Source organism: Rattus norvegicus, chromosome 3 (genome assembly GCF_021556685.1).
Source record: "Rattus norvegicus strain SHRSP/BbbUtx chromosome 3, alternate assembly SHRSP_T2T, whole genome shotgun sequence".
Taxonomy (NCBI): Eukaryota; Metazoa; Chordata; class Mammalia; order Rodentia; family Muridae; genus Rattus; species Rattus norvegicus.
Window position 1 is genome coordinate 161,005,662 of NC_141536.1, and position 27,336 is coordinate 161,032,997.

Sequence of the window (27,336 nt, forward strand, 5' to 3'; positions counted from 1 at the left end):
AGGAGCACACACGTACACAGGAGCGCACACACACACACATACACAGGAGCACACACATACACGCAGGAGCACACACATACATAGGAGCACACACACACACACACGCAGGAGCACACACATACATAGGAGCACACACACACAGGAGCGCACACATGCATAGCACACACACACACATACAAGGGAGCACACACATACACAGGAGCAGACACACACACAGGAGCACACACATACATAGGAGCACACACATACACATACATGGGAGCATACACATACACAGGAGCACACACACACAGGAGCACACACACACACACACACGCAGGAGCACACACATACATAGGAGCACACACATACATAGGAGCACACACACACGGGAGCGCACACATGCATAGCACACACATACACATACATGGGAGCATACACATACACAGGAGCACACACACACGGGAGCACACACACACACGGGAGCACACACACACGGGAGCACACACGTACATGGGAGCATACACACACAGGAGCACACACACATGCATACCCTCCCCACTCAAATGTACGTGTTAAGATTCTGTACCAGGTGTTGAAATGGGCTCTTAGAGTGGGTCAGCTTCCGATTCTTTCCTTCCAGTGCTGCTGAAATGATGGGTCCCATAGAAGTGAGTCCCCTCCCAGGCCGGCGTGGCTGTGCTGCTGTCCTGCAGAGCTCTGTGGGTCAGGTCCCTGCTCTCACTTCACCTCAGCGTCATTAATGCTTCTCCACAGAATGTGACAGAGCTCAAGCTGTCTGACAACCCTGCCTGGGAAGGAGATAAAGGGAACACCAAGGGTGACAAGCATGACGACCTTCAGCGAGCACGGTTCATCTGCCCTGTGGTGGGCCTGGAGATGAACGGCCGGCACAGGTGAGGGCGATGTGGGACCTGACCCGGGCCTGGCTGCATTTCTCTGTGCTGTATTAGGGCGGTAGCAGGGCCTTGTGGGAAGTGGGACCAGGCATGGTGGGTGTCTTCCCCAGCAGCCCTCTGTGCACTCACCTACCCACCCTGCTGCCTCACTCAGAGCTGTGGCCCTCTCTGCCCCGTGGTTGGGTGCTGCATGCACACTGCTCGTAATGCTGGCTCAAGCCGCTCTCCCTTGCTCCCTCTCCAGGTTTTGCTTCCTCCGATGCTGTGGTTGTGTGTTTTCTGAGCGCGCCTTGAAGGAGATAAAAGCTGAAGTTTGTCACACAGTGAGTTTCCACCACACTCCATTTGTTCCCTCGTGGCAGCTGAGGGGTCACTTCCCATCTTTCCCTGTGTTATTTAATCCTAGTCTTTGTGAAAGCATTTACTAGTCACCTCTTTTCCATAGCTCCTCACCGCGTACTCAGACTCCCTCAGCCGTCCCCAGCCTCTCTTCAGGAGCGTGTTCTACTCCAGCCTGCAGCCTGGAGGGCCCTGCTCTCCTCAGCCTCACTTGCTCCTTCCTTGTTGCCATCTGATCTCCTCATCACAAGATTGTGGCTGTGTGGCATTTAGCGTAGTGCTAGGATAGATGTCATGTCTGACTGTTGAGTGAATGTGAGTGTGCTCAGCCCTGCCGTGGCTCATGCTGCTGCTGCTGGCTTTCAGTGAGCGGTTGTCATGGCAGCTCCTGTCCTAGCCCTTACTGTGGGTGCCCTGAAGGCAAAGGTCCACTGAGTTCTGCTCCTGTGGATGTCCCCCCTCCCACTGGGGACACCCTCACAGACGTGTCCATCACTGACATGCTTAGAGGGAGATCACAGGATTTGCAGGTGAGGGGGAGCATCGACCTTAGCAGTGGGCAGCAAAGGCCTCTGGAAGCTTTGAGTTCAGAGCCAAGCCTGGGCAGGCGTGGGGCGCAGCAGCTGGAGTGGCAGGGGACCGTGGTTCAAGGAGCACCAGTGTGGCCAGGGTGAGGAGGCACAGATGTAGTTGTAATCACCTCACATCGAGGGTATGCATGAACTGTAGTCTGAGGTGATAAAAAGCTCACTTGCAGTGGCTCGAGATGCTGTTCAGATTAAAGCACACCCTGCACTCCTGCCGCATTCACAGGATGATGACATCCGGATGGCGTGTTGGGACAGTGGCTGCTGGTCTTCATAGCACGAGCAAATGTCATGTCAGGCTTTTGTCTTTAAAAGTGGTACCCTTGGGAGGTAACCTTGATGCAGGTGGTGGCAAGCTGGTGACACTTGTGCTACAAGGGAAGCGAGGTCTGAATGACGGTGTCTGGAGAAGGTCCCCGCCCCGCGTCAGGCGCTTCCAGTTTAGACTTCCACGGTGGGGCCCTGTTTCGTCTGCAAGAATCAGAGCACCACTGAGGACAGGGCGGCCACTGCGTGAGCAGGAATCTTTCAGTCGCTCTGTATCCCCTCCCATCCCAATCTGCCTGACATCACTGACTGTGGAGACCCTGCAGTTTATAGAGAAGAGAAATTCACTTCACAGTTCATGAGGCTGGGAGCCCACGCGGGTGCCAGTGTCCCGCAGAGGCGCACTAGTCCATGTCATAATGTGGAGGGTGTTAGTGTGCGAGTTGTGTGCGATAGTGAGGGCAGGGAGTGGAACCTCATGAGCCAGCATGGATTCAAATGTTCAGGAGCATCAGGTTTCAGCAGTGCTCTTTCCGCGGACAGAATCATTGTGGAGTGCCCCTCCCCCACCACTGTCAGATCCTCTGTCTGAAGTGTGGTTATGCTCCGTGTGGGGAAAGAACTTGTCCTTTGTAAGGAACACACCCGAGACAGTAATTAATGTCAGAGGCAAGTGCTGCCTGCCACCAGGCCCTGCTCCCAGCACTGCTACCCTGGGGACTGCCTTTCCAGCCCAGGAACTTTGAGGAACATAGCCCCGTGGTGTCTCCATGTAGCACCTCGCTGGACCCCAGAGTCCAGTGTGTGAACTGAAGGGGTTATGTGACTCTTCAGAGCCCTTCTTTTTACATCCAAAAGTTCCAGACAGCAACAAATTTAAGTCGGAAAATAGTTGTATTGTGTCAGGAACCAGACTCTGACTTGCAGTGTGAGGTTTCTGAAGTTTGTTAGTAAGGACATTGATTGAAGGTTGGCTTGCCGCTGGAGCCATCCTTGGCTACTGGGTGCCCAGCAGAGAGGAGTCTGGCTGGGCAGTTCCTTCCCTCCCATCTTCCCCTGACTTGATGAGAAGCAGAGGGAACCTCTCCTGGGAAGTCTCTGTAGGTCAGAGCTAATTGTACCTGGAGCCTGTTCACATGGCCACACCTCACTTCAAGGAGCCTGCGAAAAGGAGTCTGGATGGGGGCGCAGGACGAAGTGAAAGGTGCTGGCCCTTTCTGCAGCAGTCTGCCCAGTGCAGAGATGGCTCCGCATGACCCTGATTACATCATGAGGAAAGGAGATGAGGCCAGAGGGGCAAAACCAAAAGATTGTCAGGGTCGGGCACTTTTTTTTTTTTTTTTTTTTGGTTCTTTTTTTTTCGGAGCTGGGGACCGAACCCAGGGCCTTGTGCTTCCTAGGCAAGCGCTCTAGCACTGAGCTAAATCCCCAACCCCTGGTCGGACACTTCTTGAAGTTGATTAATCACCAACAGAAGAACCAAGACATGGAAGCTGGGTGGTGGCATTGGCGCCCACCTTTAATCCCAGTAATCAGGAGGAGAGGGGGCTGACCTCTGAAGTCACAGCCAGCCTGGTGCTCGTGCTGGGAAGCAGCTTGATCTCTGCTTGTCGGCTGGGCCGCACTGAGATCTGTCCCTTGTCTCCACTCACTCAAACACAGTGCACATGGCAGTGGAACAGTTCAGGCTCTCAGAGGCTCAGGCTGGCTTTGCTCAGCTGTACGAATGGTGCGCACTTGGCCTTAGAGAGCAGCACCCAGGCATGCAAGCACTGTGGTTTGTGTTGTACGATAACAGGCCTCTAGCCAGAGAATGAAGTGTGTCCCTGCTGTGTGCTCTCTGGCTGTGAGACACAGCGCCATACAAGAGGACAGGATATCATAACTTTTCAGTGTACTGTAAGGAAAATGTTGCCTAGACAGAGACTACTTTAATCTATTTTGTTTAAAGTTGGTTTGCGGTGCCTGCCTTCAGGGCTTCTTCACTCTGCTCAGCTTTCCCAGGCCTCTCAGTGCCTCACTGGTGTGATCTCAGCTGTGTGGAAAGCCTCCGTTGACTAAGGCACTGATATTTGGCCTTTACAGTGTACAGTGTTTGCTCCTTTCCTTTCTGGGCTCCTACTTACAAAAACAATCTCAGGGCTGGAGAGAGGTGGCTCAGTGGTTAAGAGCACTGACTGTCCTTGCAGAGGTCCTGTGTTAACCCCATGGTGTCCGGCACCACACGGTGTCTGGCAACCATTTGGAACTCCAGTTCCAGGAGTGCCAACACCTTCTGACTTCCATAGTCACACACATGATACACATACATACGTGCAGGCAAAACACTCATACACATAAAATACTTGAACATGTCAGTCTTTATGCCACCAAGGACATTGCTAGAGAGAGAGCATCTATAGAAGTTTCCCATAACAGCAGCAGCGACGGGAGAGTCAGGGACATAGGAGGGAAGGACCTGGACCTGAGGCTCGATGCCCATGGCCTTTTATGCCTTCAGCCCATACGTCCAGGGTGTTGGCCACTTGCCACATGAATCACCTAACTCGAAAAACTTCGTAAAAGTCAAGCGGCCTCCTCTGTCTCTCTTCACATTGTTGTGTGCAGAAACCCCTGTGGTGGTGGCACAGGCAGTGCAGTTGTGGCCCCCAGCATGGCAGGAGGAACAGCAGATGACAGGCCAAGACGTTTCTTCCCCTCTGTGGGATTACTCACTTTACCTCTAGATGGTTTTCTGGAATTTTCTAGAACAAAGTTGCACTGTTCTTAGTCCATAGGGACAGCTCTAAAGAGGCATGGCTTCCTGTGGGTGGGGCACCTCTTACCCAGGGTCTCCAGGCCCTCAGAACAAGGCCTGCTGCTGGTGTCCAGCGTGAACTGGATTGGGTGGGTGGGGAAACTCAGCAGCTGGTAAGACGCTGTTGGTGCTGTTGACCGGGGCTCACAGCCACAGCCTCAGGCGGTCCTCATCGGTCTCTCCCTGCCAGTGCAGTGGTGAGGCCTGACAGGGGTGTGTTTCTGCATTGTTTGAAGTAATTCACGTCCAGGAATTGAAAGAGTGATGCTGACAGCCCCCTTAGTCATGGGCTTGACTGCTAAAGTGGCTTTCCTGGGGAAATTGCCAGTGTGGCTCTGGGGGGACCTTGGCCTGCTGTAGGGCTTTGAGTCTGTGCCGCCTCTCTATGCATACCACCACCAGTGGGTCTGTGGAGGGCTCCATCGTGGCAAAAAAAGCTGGCAACTGGACGAGCCAAGGCAGGTCTCCCAGGCCGTACACACAGGTGTCTTGGGCATCATGGCCTGCAGAAAGAAACAGAGATTTAACTGCCGTTTCCCCACGAGTTCAATCCCAGTACATGTAAGGGATGCTCACTTCCTCGAGTGTCAGCTGGAGCCTGGGTGTGGGGGGTCACCATGCACAAGAGCTCAGATTAAGTATTGTTCTGTGGTTGTTATTGGTCTCAAAGGGTGGGTTTTGAATTTATCCTGGAGGGATTTCACCTTTGGCCTAGTATTTGAGGAACATTCTAAACACATGAGCCACTAAAGAGCGCTGCTGCACCAGGCAAGGGGGCTCATGCCTATAAATCATAGCACCTGGGAGGCTGCTGAGGCAGGAGGATTGCCATGATTATAAGGACAGAATTAGTACCCAAGCAGTCTGGTCTACTGAGCCCTGGATTCTAATTCCTATTTTAATTAACTTACATCGAGCTTTACTCAGAAGAACTAATGATGGGAGAGGTGCTAACTTTCTACACCAGACCTTTGTGATGAACAGCCCACAAGCAAGGAGAAGCCTGAAAGACCATGGAGTCAGAGTCTGAGAGCTGTGCCAAGGCTGACTACTCACACCTCTGATGGCAGCACTTGGGCAAGTGAGGCGGGAGATGGTGAGCCAGCCCAGCTACACAGCAAGACACTGTCTCAACAGAAAAAGGAACATGGTGGGTGGTGAAAGCTCAGATGTCAGGAGAGAGGGTTTTGACAGATGCTGTCGTAGCTCCCTGGTGAATTAATGTCTACCTTAAAAAAACAAAACAAAAAATGTTCTCACCAGACATGGTGGCATATGCCTTTAATCCCAGGAGGTAAAGACAAGCAGATCTCTGAGCTCCAGGCTAGCCTGGTCTACATAGTGGGAGCCTATCTCCTGCTCACTAGCTGCATGGCTCCCCCGTGCCCTCGTGAGCAGGACTTGTGGTGCACATCTTTAATCCTAGTATTCCACAGGCCGAGGCAGACTGCTCTCTGAGACTTTACCTGTGCACCCTGTGTGACCGTCTCCTGCCTCTGTTCTCTGCTTCGTGGCTCGAATGTGTCCTTCCCATCCAGCACCTGCTGTGGCACCTGGAGCATCTGTGGGGGGAGAAAACCAGGGCTGCGGGAGCGGACAGCTCCCAGCTGCTATAGTGCGAGCTGTGCTGCCTGCCATTGCCCTTCTGGAGATGCAGTTACCGTAAGAAAGACCCGGGCACTGCCCATCAGTGCGTGGGCTGACAAGGGCAGTGTCCACCCTTACCTGCCTCTCAGAACTCACTGGAGGTGTGCAATGTGCCCTCAGGACCATGCTGGGGCTCTGGGCACATTCCCTTCCAACAGCTCTGGTAGGTGATCTGGGAACAGGACTTGCAATGGGTCTAGGAGATCACAGATTGCTCCAAGATCATTCCTGCTGGGTCCCTGTCTGCAAGTGTGTTATTAATCAGCAGCCACAGGCGGCCGTGCTTGAAGCAGCATGCTGTGAGGGAACCAGTCAACCTCTCGAAGATGACAGTATAAACTCACTTAAAGGACACCAGAGTCCCCGCAGAAGGGGTGGGGTTGCCACAGACAGCATCAGTTTTCCTGTTTGGGGGGTTTTGTTTTTCTGTTTTCTAGTCAAGAGCTCACTCTAGCTCAGGCTGTACTGTACAGCTGTCCCCCTGCCTCAGCCCAAGAGCTGTGATTTACAGGTGTGAGCCCTTAGCACACTCCTAGGCTGCAGTGACTGTCCAGTAATGTTACTAAGTGAACAAAAAAATTCAGATTCTTCCAAACACTTATGCCCAGGATTTCTAAACGATTGTTTGGAAGAGACACAGACGAGCCTAAAATATCCAGGTTGGATGGGAACATGACGAGACTGTCTCCCTGACTCCACACTCCTAAAACAAGAGGCCCCCCATTTTCTTTGAGTGGAAGGCCTTGTGAGATGTAGGCCCTGTACAAAGCCACAGCAAGACAGCTGAAAGAGTCAGCCCCTGCCAGCTTCTTCCCTGAGTGTCCCCCACACCTTGAGTAGTCCTACCTTTCAGTCGGTTCAGAGTCACCCAGTAATGCTGCTCTGGGCTGAGGATGTCTTTGGACCACTGCAGCATGTCTTTCGCACGGGGATCAGTTAGGACGAACTCTACAAAATTTCTCGTAAGTGCATAGTAAGCACTTCCAGAGTGAATTGTTAGATTACGGGGTGGTTTTGGTTTGAACCTTGTATTTGGAGATGTGTAGCTATTTTCATTGGAGCTGGGCTTTGGAGGGCTTTGGCCGGTCTTGGGTTTCGTGTTTGAGGGTGGGGTCACCCCAGGAGTGATGTTTTTACCCTTCCACCTGGTTCTGATGTAGTGGATGATTTCTTTGTTGGTTTTGATAGGGAATTCCTGCCCACCGAGATTCATGACATAGCGCCATTGAAGTGGGGAACGGACCAGGTCCCTCATGCAGTCAATCTCTGCCTGCAGCCTCCTGAGGTTGTCATGCGCCACCTTCTGTGTCTTTGATGAAAGAAAGACGTTTCTGAAACAGCCCACGAAGGTCTGCATGGCACTCTTAAACTTCGTGGGGGCCTTGTCATCAGTGTGGATACAGTAGACGTTTTGAGGTGCATAAATTGCTCTGAGAAGCCGCACAAGCATGGCTAGTTCCTTAGGAGCATGGATAACATAGGCCAAAGAGAAGTTCCCCTCTTCTGCAGACAGGGGTCTGGTTATGAAATGCAGCCCCTGGGCCATCCTGGAGCAGTTTCCAGGAGTGCTCAAATGAGCGAGTACTTCAGAGTTCCGAGGGGGTCTGCAGAATTGTGCAATCTGCGGGGCGGCCTTTTTCCCCTCAAATAAAGCCGAGCACAGCTCATCTGGATAGAAGCCACATTCCACCACAGCTGGGCGGGTGGGTTCAGCGTCAGCCTCCTCAGGCCCTGGACTTCTCAGGTAAAGGAAGATGAAGGCGCAGATCATGCCACACGCCACCAGCCCAGCCTTCGTGGTCCAGAGCCGGCTCATGCTTTGAGCTGTCAGGGTGTTGTCGCCACCATAGTCTGAAAGGTTTTCCTCTCAGTTTCCTAAAGGAGCAACAGAACATTCAGAGAGGAGGGTACCTTCCTCCAGCCCCTGCCACCCCAACTCTCAGAAGCACATTCACTGTATGTTCTTTTTTTTTTTTTTTTTTTTTGGTTCTTTTTTTCGGAGCTGGGGACCGAACCCAGGGCCTTGCGCTTCCTAGGTAAGCACTCTACCACTGAGCTAAATCCCCAGCCCCCACTGTATGTTCTTAAGGGCGTCGTTTGGACTGGGGTGTAGCACAGTTGGGGGATTACCTGCCTGACATTGGTGACCCCTGGGTCCCCATGAACCCATGGGTGTTCATGTGTCAGCTCTGTAGAGTGGGTGGAGACAGGAAGAGCAGGAGTTCAAGGTCATTGCTGGCTACACAGCAGTGTCCAGGGATCAGTGGATGGACAGATGGGTGGGTGGACAGATAGGTGGATGGACAGATAGGTGGATGGACGGATGGAAAAGTGCCATTTGAGCAGAACTTGGTTTATTGGCTTCTTTCTTTCTGCCTTTTGTTTTTTCAGAGGGGCTGACATTGGACTTTAGGGTTTACATATCCTCCCGTCTCCGGCCTAAGTCTCTGGACTGCAGGTGACTTGGGCACACCCGGGTATAAATGTGTGTACGCTCTGAAACTCCACATCAGGGCAGCTTCCCCTATGTTTCCTTATACCCCTGGTAAGCCATCTGCCTTTCTACCCCACCTTGCAACAGCTATTTATGTGGTTTCTGTGTTCCTGGACTGCTTTGCATGTTCTGTAATGGGACATAGTGGACTCATACAGTGGATTCTTGGTAGGGGTGGTTTCTCCTAGTTATGATAGTGATTTCGAGAGTCATTCTCATCAGCTCCGTTCCCCGTAGCCCTTCTTTATTGCTCAGTGATGCCCCATCTCATAGTCAGGCACAATCTGTCTGTTCGGTGTCTCATTGTTACAGAGACGCTGTCATCAGCGTGCACGGGTCTTTGTGTAGACATGTTTTGTCTGTCTCCAGTGCGTGTGGGGTAGTGAAGCGGCCTCTCCCATGCTGGGTGTATAGCCTCACTCTGGGCTTCTCCAGGTCAGTAGTACAGCAGCAGGTAGATTCCCCACACTCTGCACTAGTCAGCACTCCATTCCCATGGAAACCATCCTAATTGGTTTGTGAGGGGTGATTCCCTGTGGTGTCACTGTGTGTCCTTGATGACTCCTCTGCTGAGCACAACTCACGAGCTGACCCCTGTTTTCACGCCTTTTTCCATTACATTGAGTCTGAATCTGAATTTGAATGACAAATTGAGAGCAATCCTGTGGTTACAAAGTTGAACCTGTTGAAATGCAGATGAACTGCTCTTAGGCATTAGAGTCAGGGTGGGTGATGGTGGCTCTTGATGCTGCCTTGGTGAGCTGTCTAGAAGCCACCATGGTGAGCTGTCTAGAAGCGGATAGGAGTTGAGCAGGTACAGCTGCAGACAGTGCTGGAGCACATCAGTGAGGTGACTGCTGCTTACCTACCATCATTGTCCTCCTGCACCGAGAGGAGAGCTGGGCGGGCGGGAGGTCCTGCTGTTTGTGAATCCTGGTTCTTTGCTCCCGTAAAACTCATGTTGTCATGGCTGATGGACTTCAGGAGCTCTTTTCCTTAGTGTGACTGGGGAGTTGGTAGAGCTCTGAGTTACTCTCAGGTTTCACAGCCTTGAGAGCGCTGCCTGTCTCTGGTGTTTTATAAACCACATTGATGTTCACTGTGGTTTCTGAACACCTAGCAAACTTTGAAATACAAAACAGCTGCTGCCCCGGGTGCTGCTCACAGATCCAGTCAACTCGAGTCAATCGCCGAGAGCATCAAACCTTAGGGTCTCCTTTACAAAAGAGTTTATAGAGCTCGCAAGGTCTCCCTTCATAAGCACTCTGTTGTCTCCTCATCTCAAGTCTGCTCCTCAGAATAAACGGCCCCGCCCCCAGTGCAGACGTCCCCAGGAAGGAGAACCCTTGTCGAAAGACACAGATAAGCCTCTCCCCACACTCAGGGTTCTTAGTCGTTGTCATCTCAGGCTTTACTTATTTTTCAGCTTGCTTGGGTGTTTTGAGTCTCACTAGGTGGTTCTGTCTGTCCTGGAACTCACTGTAGACCAGACTGGCCAGGAACGCACAGAGCTCTGTGCTAGGGTTCAGGGCATGCGCCACCATACCCAGCTGGAACTTGGGAATTGTGACCAAGGTACACAGTAAGTACTCATGGCTTGGCACACTCCTCCTGGTAGCGTATGTTTTACCAGGAAGAAGACTCGGAGTCTGTTTGGTTCTCACACTGGCAGAGTGTGCCCCCTGTAAACCTCCTGCTGTAGCCATGCCCTAGGGACTCTGTTTCAGACATTTATCTAATTAAATGAAGACAGTCCCCAGGGTAGCCCAGTGTCCTTCAGGGCAATTCCTGGCCTAAGTGGTTTTCTGCCTTTTGTAGGTGGGTGAGAGAAAAGTGGGTCTTTCTTATCACCTTTTCCTGGTCCGCAGCCCAGCTGATACTGGGCTCTGTCTCTGTCACCCACTCAGACTCCACTGCCCAGCCAGCTGCTAGTTCAGCACAAGCCGGCCCACTGCTTCTACTCAGTATATTGTCACATGAGCTCCATACTACTCCTCTTGAGAATTCTTGTCATTTGATCAGCAGTTTTCAGAGTTCCTCAAGCTTTCCAAAGCCCAGCTCACTGTTGATTCCTCACTGAGAGCCGTTGAACTTGAAGGCTGAACACAAACCAGGGAGCCAGGCCAGTGGGTGCCACGGGACCTCCCGAGTGTCCCTTCTCCTGATCCTCTCTCTCCCTGGGGTCATCACCGGCCTGCTACTTAATGGTCACCGACCCCATGTGTCACAGCTACTTTCTGAGCATGGTGACACAAGTCACTGTGGTCACAGCAAGGCAGGTTCTCTTCTGCCCTCTTTGTCCTCCCTGGGCTCAGGACAGTGTCCACAGCACCATGGACATCAGCTTTTATCAACTGCTAGACGTGTTAGTTGGGCTAATCTGAGCCCACGGGCCGTCCATAAGATGGGCATCTTGTTCAGTGTGTTTACGTACCCTGTGTGCTTTCAGAAGCAGGCTCTGGCAGTGGCCTTAAGTAAGTTAGGGTTAAGATATGGTGGCTTAACACCTGTGAAATGTCATCTGTCACATGCTGTGGAAATGGTCCACCGTGGTTTTCCTTTTCTTAAAGCCAAAAACCATGGACTATTTTTGAGGGGAAAGTGATGCCCACTCATCATACATCGCTAATCATGTGTCCGCAGTCACAGGCAGCTGTGCCTGCTGCTGTGTTTACAGTCACAGAAAACCCTGTCTCCTTCAGAACGTACACCTGCTTGCCACGATGCCCACCATCGCCTCCCCATCCTGTTATCCACACTCACCGGGTGCAGGTCCCTCCCGTTCCTGGCGGGAACTTGGGCAGGTGCTGGCCTGGCCACCTCTCCTCTCACCTCTCCCCGACTCCAGTGCTCCCCGATGCTTCCCTTAGGCGGCTCCTGCTTAGAGTTGCCTGGCAGGCTGGGCTGCCTCTGCGTCCCTGGGGACTTGCATTCTTGTTGATCCTGACATGTTGTGGAAAAGACTGCCGAGTTTGATCCTGAGAATTCAAGAGTGTACACCTGCCAGGAAAGAGGGGTGGGGCATAAAGCAAAGCAGTGAGAGGTGCTGACAGGCAGCCAGCCGAGGAAGGTGCAGACTCTCACTCTGAACAGCACACGCCGGGCGGGGCGGGGCAGGGCGGGGCTCAACCCGCAGACTCAGAAAACCGCTGGTTCTGGTTGGCCTAGTAGTTTCTAAGATCTTGGTCATATTCCTAATGTGCTCTTCAACGCCTTTCATCTCAGCATTCTGCACGTGAGAGACTGAGGCGGGTGTATCCTAATTCCCAGTTAGCCTAGTCTGCAAAGTGTTCTCCAGGCCTGCCAAGGCTACACAGTGAAACACTGCCTCAGACGGACACAAAACAACAAAAGAGTCCTTTCTGACACCTTTGTCTTTAGGTTCATTCTGGACAGATCTACTTCTGCACATTCATTCCCTTACTCACACATGCCCCTGAGCACTGAAAGAGGTCAGAAGACCCCTTGCAGAGGCCAGTTCTCCCACCATGAGGGTTCTGGGAATTGTGTTCAGGCTGGAGGCGCAGCAGCGGGCGTCCTCCCCGATGAACCATCTCGCTGACCCGACAGACATGTTTTCAGTAAAGAAATGAAGTTGACAGCGCTCAGTGCGGCTCTGTGAGAGAGTGTTCCACTAGCTCATGGGATTCTGGGTTCCACACAGCACAGAACACGGACAGGAGAAGCGCAGCACTGAAGATTCGTCCCCTCCTGTGGTTCTAGATTCCCCAGCAGATGGTGGGGTGGACGGCGGAGTCTTCGCCTGCTAGCAAGCGAACCTGAGGCCTGAGTATGTTTTGTGTAGCAGCTGTCACGGCTGCTATAGAAATCGGTCTGAGTGAAGTGGTTGGCAGAGTCTCCATGACCTTCAGGCCTGACCCTCAGCAAGGTCCTGATGGCACAGAGCAAGTACAGCCTGCGCCTGGCTGGTGCCCGACCTCTTCTGTCCAGGCTGTTTCTGTACAGCAGCTTTAGAGGAGCAGCCAGGCACGGTGCACACGGTGTAACAGCAGAGGCCGACCTGGGCCACCAGGGAGACCTTGTCTATCACTCCAGCACTTGGAAGGCTGAGACAGGAGAATTGCCATGAGTTCCAGGCCAGCTTAAATTAAGTACTTCTCAGATAACCTGGGAAGGAGGCAAAACTGTTCCAACAGATGTGCTGAGTCCCCGTGGACCATCTCTGCATCAGCCCTGCCCTTTCCTCCCATCACAGGGCCTTCATCCACGCGGAATTGCTGGCTGCCATGGCTGGCTGCTTCCTTCCTTCATCTTGTTCCCTAGGATGGATGCATCCTCACCTGCATCCAAGGTTGGGTGTAAGGAAGCTCTCCCGAGGCCAGGGCATGTGACATGTGACCTGGAGGACCCTGTCTTGAGGGCCAGCCCCACTTAGCTTAGATCTAAGTAACCGACATCATTGAGTGTTAATGGGACTTGGGGGGGGGGTGCCTTCGGTTGTTTGTTTTTGCTTTGGGGTTGGGGTTTTATTGTGTAGTCTATGTTGGCCCGAGATTCCATGTGTAGCCTAGGCTGGTCGTGAACTCATGTAGTTCTGCCTCAATCACCTTAGCGCTGGGATGATAGGCTCCAGACAGTTCATTAAAGGGCTGAAGAGATTGTTCAGTGGTTAAGAGCACTGGCTGCTCTTCCTGAGGTCCTGAGTTTAATTCCCACATGGTGGCTCACAACCATCTGTAATCGGGTCTGATGCCCTCTTCTGGTGTGTCTGAAGACAGCTACGTGTACTCACATACATAAAACAAATAATTCTTTTTAAAAAAAAATATATAGTTCATTAAGAAAAAGAAAGGTTGTGTGTGTGTGTGTGTGTGTGTGTGTGTGTCTACGTCTACATGAGTGTATGTGCACAACTTGATGCAGGTACCCAAGACAAGAGAGTGTCAGATCCCCTGGAATTGCAGTTACAGGTGGTGAGCCACTGACTGGGAACTGGGGACTGAGCGTGGGTCCCTGACAAGAGCAGGAAGCATCCTTAACCACCGAGCCATGTCTCCAGCTCCAGATCCTAACGGTTGGTGGCTTATCAAGAGTTATCAGTTCTGGGTATGTGTGTCCAGAGCCAGGCCACAGCCATGGCTGTTTCCAAAGGAGGTTGTTGCCAGCACCATGAAGGGAGCAGGGGCAGGATAGGCAGGGAAGGTCACCCTGAGCTCCCAGGAGGAGAGCCTCTAGTGTGCGGCCAAGTCTGCTTACACCAAGAGTTGAAGGTCAGCCAAGTTGCTTAGTGAGACCCAGGCTCAAGAGAGAAACACTAAGCAGGTTTTAAGGGTCAGCATCTTTCCAGGTCTGGGTTCTTTTTCGTCACAACCATCCTGAATGCACAGAGAATGGTCTTCGAGCAGCATCCTGACCCGTTCGCTCCTGACGGTCTCTTAGGTCAGGGATACTAACCCTGCCTGTGCAGGGCTGACTGGGTTTCCTCAGCTTGACACAAACCTAGAGTCACCTGAGAGGAAGGTGCCTCAGGTGAGACGATGACGCCTCTGTGAGGCTGGCCCATGAGGCATTTTTTTCACTGGTGATTGGGATGGGAGGATCCAATTCACTCTGGGCCATGCCACTCTGAATGGTTTAAGAAAGGCTGAGCAGACAGGGAAAGTGTTTTCCGTGATCTTCTCTTCAGTTCCTGCCTCCAGATTCCTACCTTGACTCACCTCAGTGGTGGAGTGTGGCTGGAGTGCTGTGAGCAGAAAGAGGCCCTTTCCTCACAAGTCGCTGTGGACATGTTGCTTATCACAGCAGCTAAGACAGGCGGTGCCAGTCCTGGACTAGGAATTCTGTCCTCACAAAATTCTCCTTCACAGTCTTGTGTGACATGATTTTGTGTCAAGCTTTTCGATTGTAAAACCCACTGGTAGCTTCTCTGGGGTTAAAACTAAGAAGCAGGAAGGTCTGTGCCTCTGGAGAGAAACTGGAGCTGAGGAGGGAGGATGGCCCTGCACTAAGGGTCCCTCCTCCTGCACTCTGCACTGTCCTCAGGGGGGTTAGTTACGATGCCTGCCGTGCCTCCAAGCCCCTGGGGCCTTCCTTCTCACCTCACTCAGTTACAGAAAAGTCCCTTTTCATTCCTCCCTCACTGACGGTTCTCTACCCAAGTGTCCCCTGGTCCCACATTTCCCAGGGGACCACCTGCTCAGAGGCTGTTCCTCCCCACCTCCCCGCCTGTCATGATGCTGAGATAGCCCTCGACCTCAGTGGGAACCTCCCTTTATGTCATGTCTTTGGAGGCCACCGAACTCAGGGCTCACAAATATCTTCTGTCAGCAACACTCCTCAGGAAAACCCTGAGAAAGAAGCAGACCCTGACCTGAAAGGTAGCTTTGAACTAAACCACTCACCAGCCCTGTGGGGTGCAGGAGACTAAAGCCCACACACTGACCTCTGACCTGTATGCCCAGAGGTGCCAGAGACTTTGGGCCTTCTCAAAGGAAAGGGTCTTCCTGCTTATCAGCTTTCTTCTCTCTCTCTCTCTCTCTCTCTCTCTCTCTCTCTCTCTCTCTCTCTCTCTCTCTTTCTTTTCTTTTTTTTCCTGAGCTACGAACTGAACCCAGAGCCTTTCACTTGCTAGGCAAGCGCTCTACCACTGAGCTAAATCCCCAACCCCTGTTTATCAGCTTTCTTACAGAGAATGGCAGTGGCACCTCTTCCCAGGTGTGACAGCCAGAATCATCTGCAGACTGTGTGGAGTCCTGGGGAACAGAGCAGCCACCTGTGAGGGTCTTTTCTGTGGAGTCAAACCACCCTTACAGCTGAGGAGACTCCCTGGAGACAGGAGCAAATGCCTCTGTCTGTGTAGGAGAGGTTCCTTGCTCTCTGACATTGTCCTTCTTCCTGCCAAGACTAGCATTTAGAACTATGCAGATAATGTGAAAAAGGTCCCAGGCCACTCAGTGCCTGGGTCTTCATTCTCAGGGGAGGAAGGGACTTAATGGTCTGGTGGCCTCTCCGAGGTGGTGGCTTGCTTGTGAACAATTCTGTGAATATGGGTGTGTGTGCAGTTGGCAGAGCTGAGCATGAACTGACAAGTGTCTGTTCCTTCCTCTAGGACACCACTGGGACACCTTGGACATGGCTCAGTCTTGTCCTGCTAAGATGTGTCTGGGGTCACCCTTAGCACTTTGTGGAACGACTATCGGAAGTTAGCAGATAGCTGTATTTTCAGCTAGGGCCTGTCGCCACACCAGTAGGCGTGCTGTTGGTACAGAGCAGTGTGGTATGGGAGGACGAGCGTGCTCACACAGGGAACCAGGCCTCAGCCACACAATGTAGCTGCCTCAGATGGTTCCACTGCTCAGTCTTTGCTCAGACCTGGTTAGTCAGACTCCCAAAGGGAAAGCAGGTGTCCAGCTTGGACCAGTGTGTGCAGTCTGATACATGAACCACCCGTCAGCTATCCAGAGTTGGACTGCCAGGCTGTGCTGCTCTGGGCACATGGGCCCAAGAGCAGCTGACCCAAGATGCAGGCAAACTGACAGGAGCCTAGCAAGGGCTGGAGGCCAGTGGAGAGTGAACAGCGGGACCTTCGGTGCCTCCCTCCTGTGGTGACTGACTCTCCTGTCTTTTGCTCTTCAGTGCGGGGCTGCCTTCCAGGAGGAGGACATCATTGTGCTCAATGGCACCAAGGAGGATGTGGAGATGCTGAAGAGGAGGATGGAAGAGAGGAGGCTGCGGGCCAAGCTGGAGAAGGTAAGAGGGGGCTTCGCTTCTGCCCCAGAGCCTGTCGCAAACCATCCTGCCCCCTTAGCAGATGCTGCCCGGGGTACATAGCTGAGTTTTGTCAACCTAGAAGGCCTGGCCTCTAGAAACAGTCAGGGCTTGACTGCATTGGGCTTCCGTCACCAGGCAGGTGGCTGGTTGGTGGCTCAAGGCACAATGGTGTAGGGAAGGTTTAAAGATGGCGCAGGCACTTGCCTGCAGTGTGGATGAGGGAGCTCACAGGAGACACAGTCATTACGTAGAGAAGAGCACACGGGGGCTGCGCTGTGGGTCAGCAGTAGAGTGAGAGGCCCTAGGTTCTGTCACCAGTGCAGAGAAAGAAAGGACGACTCAGTGCATTTTCATAGCTTGTAAAGGTGAGAGCAGAAGCCGCCATCATCCAGCAGGTCTGAAGACCCCATCCTCAGCCACTGCAGTGTGGTCCAACATGCATGGCGGGGAGAAGCTGAGGGGTCGGACTCCAGCGTGGCTCTAATTGTGGTGTTGTTGTTGTTGTTGTTGTTGTTAAGCTAAAGGTAAACTTGGGCCTACCTTGTGTTTTCACTAAGGTAGAAATCCAGATGTGCACACCTGTAACCTTGTCCTCCTAAGGCAGAGTCAGGAGGGTTTGGAGAGCCACGGGCTAGGTATGGCTTAGTGGTAGAGCACCCGCCTCTCATATACAGAGTCACGAGTTTGATCCCAGCACTGAAACAGTGTGGTCCAAGGGAATAAGGCTGTAGTGAGGGAAGGGGCTTCAGAACTTTGTTTGTGCCTTTTAGTCATAGAAGAAAGAAAGAAAGATCACATCACCCACGAGTGATGGAAGTTTCATGGTCGTGAGGTCTAAAAAGCTGATGGTCACACCACCAGGGATCCATCTCTCGGGGGAAGCAAATCCTGCTCATCTCTTCCTTCGTCATCGTGAAGAGTGTGTGTGGCACACGCAGATGCCCCGAAGCCCTGGGGGCGGTGGAGCTTAACCATCTGTCTGTGTGTGATGTTAATTCCAAACTAGCTTTCAGCATCACTCCACTCACCATCACGGGAGCATAGGAAACCGAAGTGTCTTCCACAAGAGACAGCAGCCAAGGGGATCCCACAGGTTTTTGCTGCCCTTGGTCAGTTTTTTAAAAGTGCAAGGAGAGGCATAGTGTGCTGAAAGCAGCAGGAGCCTTGTCAACCTAGGAGGCCTAGTAGCTCCCTGAGGGACTCTCCCATCACAGGCTTCCTGCCAGGTCCTACAGGGCCCTGTGGGACTGGATCCCCTCTGCAGCCTCCTCAGCAGGGCCTCTGTGACCGCGTGTGGATACTGCTACCAAGATACAAAATATTTCCCAAATATGTTCGCCTGCTGTCAGGGCTCGTGTCTCTGTGTGCACCTCCAGTTCTGAACAGCCCAGCCGTCAGTGGGAGCAGGAGGACGGAGCGTTCGTCTCTGTCGAATTGTGTGACTGTGGTGTGTGGGCACAACAAGATGTCAGGTGTCTTCCTCTGTCATTCTGCTCTTGAGACAGGGTCTCTCACTAAACCTGAAGACCACCATTTTAGCATGACTGTCTAACCAGCAAGTTGTCAGGGTCCTAGTCTCTTACCTGCCAGTTCTGGGGTACAAACTTACGCAGACATGCCCAGGTTTCTGCAATGGGTGCTTCTGTACTACGATATCTCCTTGGTCTGTGGGGTTTTTGGTTTTTTTAGCAACAGCCTTCACAGATTTGTGTGTGCGCATGTCATATGTGAAATGAGCTGTTTCTTACCATGATTTTCAAATGTGTTAAGTCACATTGCATGGATGTCACTCATCGAAGTCCACCATCAAGAAAGGTCTTTTGTTCAGTGTAAGAGATGACAGCCTTCTAGAATTCATTATTTTGTTTTTATGTTAGAGACAGGGTCTTGTGAAGTCCAGGCTGGCCTCGGACTTACTGGTCTTAAACTCAAGACTCTCTTGGCTCTGCCTCCCCAGTGCTGAGACAGTAGGTGTCACAGCCTAGGCTGTGTCTCTGGTACACTCTTGGGGTTTTAAAGTAAGTTGTGACCTGCACTTGTGATCATCCGTGTGGTTAAATATAATTTCAGAATGGGGGATGAACAGTAACTATGTTACCAATCCAGCCTCTAAAAGTCTCATGCCAGCAGCCTAGTGTCTCACCAGCTAAAGTTCTTCAGTGAACGCCTCCAAGCCTTACAGCTAAACATCGTTTGATCGCTCTGGAACTGAGTTCTCAGAGTGAATGAGAGGCCATGTATGTTCATGTATGTATAATTTATGTGATTGTTAACTGTTCTTTTGTGTACGATAGTCCCTGGAGATGGTGGCCTTTTATGTTTGTACTCTGGTGTTAGGGATCAAATTCAGGGCCTCCTGAACACTAGCTGCTGCCCCATCACAGAGCAACCTCTGTGGAGTCACTGAGCCCATCTGTATGAGTCTGTGTGGACTCAGCCATGTGTGGTCGCTTGCTTGTAGACAGGTCATCCTCAGAGAGTGTCAGGCCATCCGAGGGACCCTGGGCTTCAGGCAGGCCACGGCCACTGTGGTCCACCTAATCCGAGCTGACCTCCACTGTCAGTTCCTTCTCTGTCTGTGCTAAAACACCAGGACCAGTGGCAGCCTACAGGGGCTCACAGTTCTACGGGGTAAGAATCCGTCGAGACCAGAAGGCATGGCCTCAAGAGCAGGAAGCTGAGAGAGAACACCTCTATCCACACTCAGGAAGCAGGGTGAACCGGATCTTGGCCGGCGTTTATGCCCCAGTAGTGCACCTCCATTTGTTGGAGGTTCCCTGAACTCCCAAACAGCACCCCCAATTTGGGATCAACTGTTCAAATAGGCAATAACCTTTGCGAGGCTTCCCCACACCACCACAGCCTCCAAAGGTTTCTTTCTTCTTACAGAAAACAAAGAAACCGAAGACAGCCGAGAGTGCTTCAAAGCTGGGCATCTCACAAGGTATGACCTTAAGGACCTGGGTGTGGTTCCTCCCGTATCCTGGGGCTCTGCTTAGGCTGAAGGTTTGTTCTTACTGATTCTGTCTTGCACAGACTCTGCAGGGCCATCAAAGGCGAAGGCGGGCAAGTCTGAGGAGGCGGACCCCGATCCTAGGGAGAAGAAAAGCTCCTTGGCGCCCAGGGGCACAGGTGGGTCCTACCAAGGCAGCAGAGAACTGGGAAGCCAGAGCAAAGGGACGAGAAGACTTTCCTGCTCACTCAGCAGTGGCTCCCCGTGCGCTTTGAGTTGAAGAGTGACCAAAGGTTCTGGGCACAAAGCCCGTTTCTTTTTTTTTTTTTTTTTGGTTCTTTTTTTTTCGGAGCTGGGGACCGAACCCAGGGCCTTGCGCTTCCTAGGCAAGCGCTCTACCGCTGAGCTAAATCCCCAGCCCCACAAAGCCCGTTTCTTACTCTTGTGCAGCCTGATGTCGCCATAGACAGCAGCACAGACACACTCGGTACCTCACTGCAGAGGCCTTGGGCACTGCAGACACCCCGTGTGGAGGCTTCAGTGCCTTCCTGTGCTCCCCCAGGGTCCTCTACCTGCCTTGAGGACCAAGTGGCCACACTGCTCTGAAACGCAGTATCTTTACCTCAAAGAAAATTGCATGTACACCAGCCCAGTGGCACAGAGGTGGCTCAGCCATGAGTGCCAGGCCAGTCTGGGGCACATGGTTGAGTTCAGGCCAGCCTAGGTCACATGGTGAGTTTCCGGCCCACGAGGGCTATGTACTGAGACTGTCTCAGAAAGGAAAGGGGTGGGGGTGGGGCAGAGAGCTGGCCTAGCAGTTCAGAGCCAAGAGTGCTCTTGCTGAGAACCTGAGCTCTGTTCCTAGCACCCACACCAGGCAGCTCGCCACTGAAGAGACCTGGCAGCCTCTTCTGGCCTCAGCAGGCACACATTCACACAGACACGCACCTCCATATAAATAGAGAAAAAAGAAGACCAGGAAAGGAAAGTAAATATTTACACCATGTCTGGTAACATAGGCCTGTTATCTCAATCACTCAGGAGCTGAGGCAGGAGGATCAAAGGTTTGATGCCAGCCTAGGCAACTTCCTGAGATCCTCTATCAAAATAAAACGTAGAAGAGACCTGGGCTGTAGCTCAGTAGAGAGCTGCTGCTGTTTAGTGCACGTGAGATGCTGAGTTCACTGCCCAGCACTGCAGAGAGGAAGGAAGGTCACAATTCTTTCACAAGAAGCACAGCAGAGAGAACAGCAGAGAGAGAGAGAGAGAGAGAGAGAGAGAGATAGAAAGAGAGAGAGAGAGAGAGAGAGAGAGAGAGAGAGAGAGAGAGAGAATGTGTTATTCCGGCGAATGCAGTGACCAGTGGCCATCCTGGCTGCAGTCAGGATAGAGGACTAGCCAGGGCAGGTCACTGGGACTTCTGGGCTCTCCTTGTCCTTGTTCAGTGCCAACCTGAGAGAACCAAGCCTCAGCCTGAGTGCGTAGAACTGGACAGGCTGGTGCTAGCACACAGTGTCCAGCAAGGCCTTAAGTGGTTAGCTAGCTTTCAGGAGACACTAGTAAGAGTCTGTGCTTCAAAGCAGGCATGGTAGCAATGTGGCTGCTTGAGAGGCAGAGTTAGGGAAATCACTCCAAGTTCAAGGCCAGACTGGTCTACATAGCAAGTTTTAGGCCAGTCGGCTACGTGGTGCAGCCCTTACTCTAATTTGATATACTGTAGGTAGGAAATACAGCTCAGTGGTTAGAACACTAGCATATATGCACAAAGCCTTAGGCTCTGTATAAAGTGGTGTGACAGCATGCTCCTATAACCCCAGCACTTGATCCGAAATCCAGGCCAGTCTTGGCTTCAGAGTGAGTGCAAGGATAGCCTGCCCCTTCGCCTCAGCTCCTTTCCAAATAGCAGCAGGACATCGGGAAGCTTAGGGGACTGGCATGCATGACTTGGTCCCTTTAAATCCTAGTCATGTGGAAGGGTCATCAGTCCCAGCCTCACAAGTTTGGCTTTGTTTTCTAGCATCTAATGGCAGTGCTTCTGGGAAAGTTGGCAAGCCCCCATGTGGGGCCCTGAAGAGATCCATCGCAGACAGTGAGGAGTCTGAAACCTACAAGTCCATCTTCACAAGCCACAGCTCTGCCAAGCGCTCCAAGGAGGAGTCTGCCCACTGGGTCACCCACACGTCCTACTGCTTCTAAAGCCCAGCTGGGCCCTCGCCACAGGGCTTCCCTGTGGCCCTCAGGGCCACACTTGCTTGGTGTGGCATCGTGCTATAAAGCTGTCCTCTGCAATCTTCGACCGGCGTGGTCACTTGCTGTGAGATCTTGTGGGTCCTGGGAGTGAGAAGTCCCACACCTGCCCACAGGCTGTCCCTCCACTTAGCCCGGAGACTGCTGCTCTTTAGCTAACAGAAAGCTCTGACTCCTCACTGTGTGCTCAGCTCATTTCCGAAATCAGAGTGGTCAAGGGGGAAGGCCCTGAGCTTAGGGACAGACTCCAACAGTCTTAGACCTTGGTCCTCGTGAGAGAGGAAACACACCTGACTGCCTGGTACAAACCAAAGCCCTTTCTCTCGTCTTCCTTCTCTCTCCAATACCTTGATAAGAAATGGCAGCCATGTAGGTGATGGTGGCAGGCAGGAATGGCTCCTTTGCCATCCCCACCGTTAAACTCGGAACCTCTGTAACACTTCACAGGGCACGATAGAACTGCCTCTAGGCCAGTTCCAAAACCTGCTTCTGGGCTGGGCAGCTGGCTCCCTCAGTGGACACTTGTGGACCAGAGTTTGGGTCCCCAGAACTTTTATAAAAGCCCAGTGAGCCCTTAACCAGCCTGGGATCCCAGCCCTTAAGAGGCAGACGTGAGATTCCCTGGGCAAGGTGCTAAGTTCAGGGTTTGGGGAGACCCTGCTCAGAAACTAGCTGGAGTGCAATTAAGAGATTCCCAGTGTCAGCCTCTGGCCTCCACACATGCCCACAAACCTGCAAACCCCTAAAGGCCCTGTTTCCAAAACAAACATGGTGGCATGTGTAGTCCAAGCTGTCAGAAGGCTGAGGCAGGAAGATCACAGAGAGGTCAAAGCTGGCAGGGTTACATAGCAGGACCTCACCTCAGGAAGCAACCCAAGAAAAGCACCTGCTCCCACTGCCCCTGGGTTTCTGCTTGCAAGGGATGAAGCTTGGCCCCAAACACGTAGCATTTGTTCTGGGACAGTGCTGGGGGCGCTGTGGAAGTGTGCAACAGGACAGGGTGTGAATGAGTGTCGTCCAAGAGAACCTGGGCGCGTGACCTTTGTACTTAGAAATTCAAAATAAAGGTTGTAGAAATGTTTGGGGGTTGTTTTTGCTTTTGAAACAGGCCCTGCGTCCCATCTCCAGCACTCCAGAGTCTAGGTGTCATAGCTACCTGTTCCAGCACCTGGGAGGTGGGGGCAGATGGATCAGAAATTCAAGGCCATCCTCGGCTACATAGAAGTTCAGGCAAGCCTGGGATACGAAAGACCCTATCCTTTTAAAACCAAAAAGAAGAAAGAAATTTTTTATTATCCAAAGCAAAGCTAAATTAACTATTTTATTTCTCTGAACTATCTTTAATTCAGTGAAAACTATTTTAGAGGGTTTTTTGTTAAATTCTCATCACAGTTGCTTTATTTGGCTAGCTGGATTTTTTTATCAAGAAGACTTTATTGAGGATGCAGACTGTAAAATCCAGAGCTGCTGTCATTGAATTAAGGGAGTACCATTTTCCTCTTATCCTGTCTTTACAAAGAAAACAGCCCTTGTCAGCCATGTTTTACTAAATTTCTGATGACTTTTTTAAAAACCACTTTTACATTTCTTAGCCTTGACACTTCAGTGTCTTCAGGCCTGCAGCCTCAAAGTTTTCTAGACTTCTGACAGCGTTTATGTGACTCTCCCTCATCCTCTGCCCTGCCCCCAGAGAAAACCCCTGAAAACAGGGAACAGGGCTTGTTCTGAGACCCTTCTCCAGCCCTTAAGGTTAGTGAAGGCATGGCCTCCCTGAGATTGGAGAACCAGCTTGTTGAGTGACCCTGGGTGTCACCAGGCTGAAGAGCCAGTCCTTTCCTAGGGCTCTAGAGCTGGGCTCCACCCGCCACCTGAGTGACCCCTGACCCAGGGAGAATTTCTTCTCCAGGACCTTTGTGCCTCTGGCTTTCCCCTGGTCCTGTTCAGCAAACACACTGAGGGTAAAGGGGATTCTGGGATTCCTACACTCAGCACACACGAATGTTTCCAGATAGCTGAAATCACCTGTGCACAGATATACTGTGTGGCCATCTGCAAATGGAGGCCATCTTCCCATAGGGTGTCACCACACGGCCACCAGATGCCAGATCTGACTTCAAAAGCAGTACCTGAAGACATGGATACCCAGCCCTGAATACCTTCACCATGGGAATCCTCACAATCTTGCCCAGGGCCTGCCATGATGACCCAAACCAGCTGCACTGCACCCTGGCCCTCTGTGAACACCAGGAGTCAGCCTTTGTAGCCGGGTGGATAGAAGTCATGTACGGATGGAAGCTGGTGTCTAATCCAGCAGGAGGGGGGCCTGTATCTCCCCAGACCTGAGCCAGTGTCTGGTAAGAGCCCCTTAGACAAGGACGCTCGCCCTTGCTGCTCACTGGCCTCTTGACAAATGAATCCGAGGAAGCCCTGTCAAGTTCAGAGTGCAGCACAATCGGAGACAGCGTGAGTGTTAACAGAAAGTCACTCCTCAGGGGTCAGTCTCAACAAGATCCCTCCAGTGACCTAGGAGGGACAAGTGTGGGCCTTACGCTGCAGGGGTACTGTGCTCTGTTTTATGTCACCTCTGCAAATGGCTGGCTTCAAATACATGTGTGTGTGGGTGTGGGTGTGGGTGTGGGTGTGGGTGTTGGGGTGTGTGTATTGTATGTGGTATATGTGTATATGTAGTGTGTGTGTGTGTTTGTGTGTGTGTGGTGTGTATATGTTGTGTGTGCACAGGTGCATATGTGAACATGTGGAGACCGGAGATGAACCTTAAAGTATTGTCCTTCAGATGCCGTACATCTTGTATTTTGAGATGGTCTCACTGGCCCAGAACTGGACAGACAGTACATAGGCTGAGCAGCCAGCAAGTGCACATTCAGGCTGCCCCTGCCTCCCCAGCTCTATGCATGTTCTGGGACTAAACTCAGGCCCGTGTACAAACACTACCTACCGAGACATCCCCCCAGCTCCTTGGGTGACAGTCCCCACAACACTTAGATGCTGGTGCAGGCCGATGGAAAGATACCCTTGAGCCCCAGTGAGCGGCCTGTGGCTGGTAAACTTATTTCTCACAGGATCGACCTCTGAGGGGCACCTTGTACCTGCAGCTCACCACCGTCAGGATCAAAGAAATGAAACCAGAAACACACGATGGCCTCTCGCTACAGTGACCCAAGCTCAGAAAGAACATTCCAGCAAGGAGACAGCGTCCTTCTTTCTTGTCTTCTGGAAGTTTCTCCTCCTGGGAAGTCCTATCGGGGCAGGCTACTAGCAGTGATCAAGCCTCAGTCTTCTTAAGCCGAAGGCATCACAATGGCTGGGGCTGTTGGCTCGGGGCCCTCTGTGACATCACGAGCCCCCAACACTAGCCCCTCAGTCTCTCTGGCACCACGGTGGGCAGCCCCACCATGAGCAGTTTCCAGGCCCAGCTCTGCTCACCATGCGGACGCTGAGATGGCTCCTGTTACTGCTTCTGTGCATCTCCTGCGTCTGTGCCTTCATGTTTTCTTCGACGAGGGAGAAAACCAAAGAAAGCCCAGGGAAGGTGCCTTGCGGAGGACACTTCCGGATTAGACAGAATCTTCCAGAGAATGCCCAAGGCTGGCTTGGGAACAAATGGCTCTGGCTGTTCATTGTCATTATGATCTATGTGTTGCTGAAGTTTCGAGGAGACGGCGAAAAGAACAAGGTAAGGACCGTCTTGGTCACGCCACAGCCACTGGGTCTCAGAAGCTCAGGTTCTGTCCCCACAAGTGGGGCTGCTAGTGTCTGACCTTGAACTTTGGCCGGAAAGCCTGGTGATGATGGCTAGGTGAGCTTGCTTCCTCAGTGAGGACAGTAGTGGCCACGTCTGCAGAGGATGGGACGGTTTGAGATGGGCTCCTGAACAGTTCACTGTTGTCCTGTGGAGTAAGCTATGTTTATCCCTCCCCAATTGACAGCAGACCCTGGAGCTCACAATGTGTTCCGTGTCGAGCCAGGCTCTCACACTCCAGGCGAGGAGAGGTCTTGTTTCCTAGCTTTTGACTCATCACAAATGTTCAAGCCACAGGAAATTTTATCTGAGGTAAAGGAAGTTTGAGGCCCCTATTTGGATAAAGAGCAGTGACCAATGTTCCCCACAGTCACTTGGCAGTTCTTTGGGGATTGGAGGGACAGACAAACCCAGCATTTCAAGACAGTGGCCAGGGCATGGGAGATGGCTCAGTTGGAAAAACGCTTGCTGTGCAACCTTGAAAACCTGAGTTCTATCCACAGCACCCCTATAAAAGTCAGGCATGGTGGTACAACCCTGGAACTGGGGAGCTGGGATAGTAGGAACAGAAGGACCTTGATAGCAGAATTCTGAAGTCCCAGCCTCAGTGAGAGACCTTGTCTCAGAAAATACGAAGTGTTGAGGAAGACACCCAGCATCTGTTGACCTCCACACACACATGGCATTCTGGCTAGAAGAGAGGCTGCCAAGCTGCCTGTAACGGGTCCAATGGAAACCACTTTCAGCTCTGCAGGCCGTATAGTCTCCGTGGCCTGAGAACAATCACAGCTAAGAACTGAGCGTGGCTGTGTACCAATAAAACTTTATTTACAAAAACAATTGGCAGGCCAATTTGGTCACAGTTTACCAACATCCACACTAGGTTTGTGATCATGTTCCCTCATAGATGAGCCTAACTTTTGGAACTGTATACTTGTGAGGCCACTGGAGTCATTCACCCTGAATATCTTTCTTGACAGGAGCAGAATCCTACTAGCCTCCGAAGCTCCCAGTTCCGCTCTCCACCAAAGAAAGCCCAAAGTATTTCCCCCAGCAAAGACTTCACTTTCAATACTTTAACCCAGCTCGAGATGGAACTGGTGAAATTTGTGTCCAAGGTGCGGAACCTTAAAGTCTCCATGGCAACTAGCAGTAACTCCAGGCTGCAGATCCCAGATATACCCATGGACCCGTACAATAATGTCACGATATATGAGATATGGGGGGAGGAGGAGTCTGAGTGAAGGGGTTTATAGCAAAGTATAAGAGAAAACAAGTCTAGTATTGACAGACAGTATCCAAACTAATAAAGAATATTCTGATGAAAGAGTCCCCCATGCGAGATCTTTCTCCCCTCCCCATCCCCTCCTTTTTAGTTTTTGGTTTTCTGTTTTTTAACTGGAATTTAAGATGCCAAGTCCCAGTAGCCCTGAAAGTCCTAACTGTCTTCCCCTTCCCCGAGTCCTCCACAGGCATCTCTGAGCCCCCATCTCTGGCCCTGGGGGTCCAGACACTTAGTTTCTATACACTATCTGCAGATATCTGATTCCAATGACTAATTTCATCACAAAGTCGAACTTCATGGGTTTAAAATGACAGTGGCTCCGTCAGAAGA

At 51.9% G+C, this 27,336-nt stretch overlaps 3 protein-coding genes across 4 annotated transcripts in view; 2 read left to right on the forward strand and 1 right to left on the reverse strand.

Annotated features, from left to right (window-relative positions):
* Nucleotides 1–23,042, forward strand: part of Rtf2 (replication termination factor 2) — a 29,581-nt gene extending 6,539 nt beyond the window's left edge. The window contains exons 4-9 of the mRNA NM_001033890.1: nt 757–896; nt 1,144–1,222; nt 16,627–16,740; nt 19,651–19,705; nt 19,798–19,893; nt 21,732–23,042. Coding sequence (NP_001029062.1) covers nt 757–896; nt 1,144–1,222; nt 16,627–16,740; nt 19,651–19,705; nt 19,798–19,893; nt 21,732–21,910 — 663 coding nt within the window. The 3' untranslated portion in view covers nt 21,911–23,042. The remainder of the gene's footprint in view (nt 1–756; nt 897–1,143; nt 1,223–16,626; nt 16,741–19,650; nt 19,706–19,797; nt 19,894–21,731) is intronic.
* Gcnt7 (glucosaminyl (N-acetyl) transferase family member 7) lies at nt 4,435–12,102 on the reverse strand. 2 transcript variants are annotated; one of them, NM_001419536.2, is made up of 4 exons: nt 11,794–12,102; nt 7,383–8,411; nt 6,356–6,451; nt 4,435–5,392 (listed from the first exon to the last, which is right to left on the reverse strand). In NM_001419536.2, the coding sequence occupies exons 2-4, from the start codon at nt 8,350–8,352 to the stop codon at nt 5,169–5,171; spliced, it is 1,290 nt and encodes a 429-aa protein (NP_001406465.1). In that variant the 5' UTR covers nt 8,353–8,411; nt 11,794–12,102; the 3' UTR covers nt 4,435–5,168. The 2 variants fall into 2 exon arrangements, with proteins under 2 accessions (NP_001406465.1, XP_087502125.1); XM_087645999.1 differs by having other exon boundaries at nt 9,900–12,068.
* A 2,317-nt stretch (nt 23,043–25,359) lies between the features above and the next one.
* Fam209a (family with sequence similarity 209 A) lies at nt 25,360–27,045 on the forward strand. The gene is made up of 2 exons (NM_001106548.1): nt 25,360–25,655; nt 26,702–27,045. The coding sequence occupies exons 1-2, from the start codon at nt 25,407–25,409 to the stop codon at nt 26,963–26,965; spliced, it is 513 nt and encodes a 170-aa protein (NP_001100018.1). The 5' UTR covers nt 25,360–25,406; the 3' UTR covers nt 26,966–27,045.
* Nucleotides 27,046–27,336: the final 291 nt, after the last annotated feature.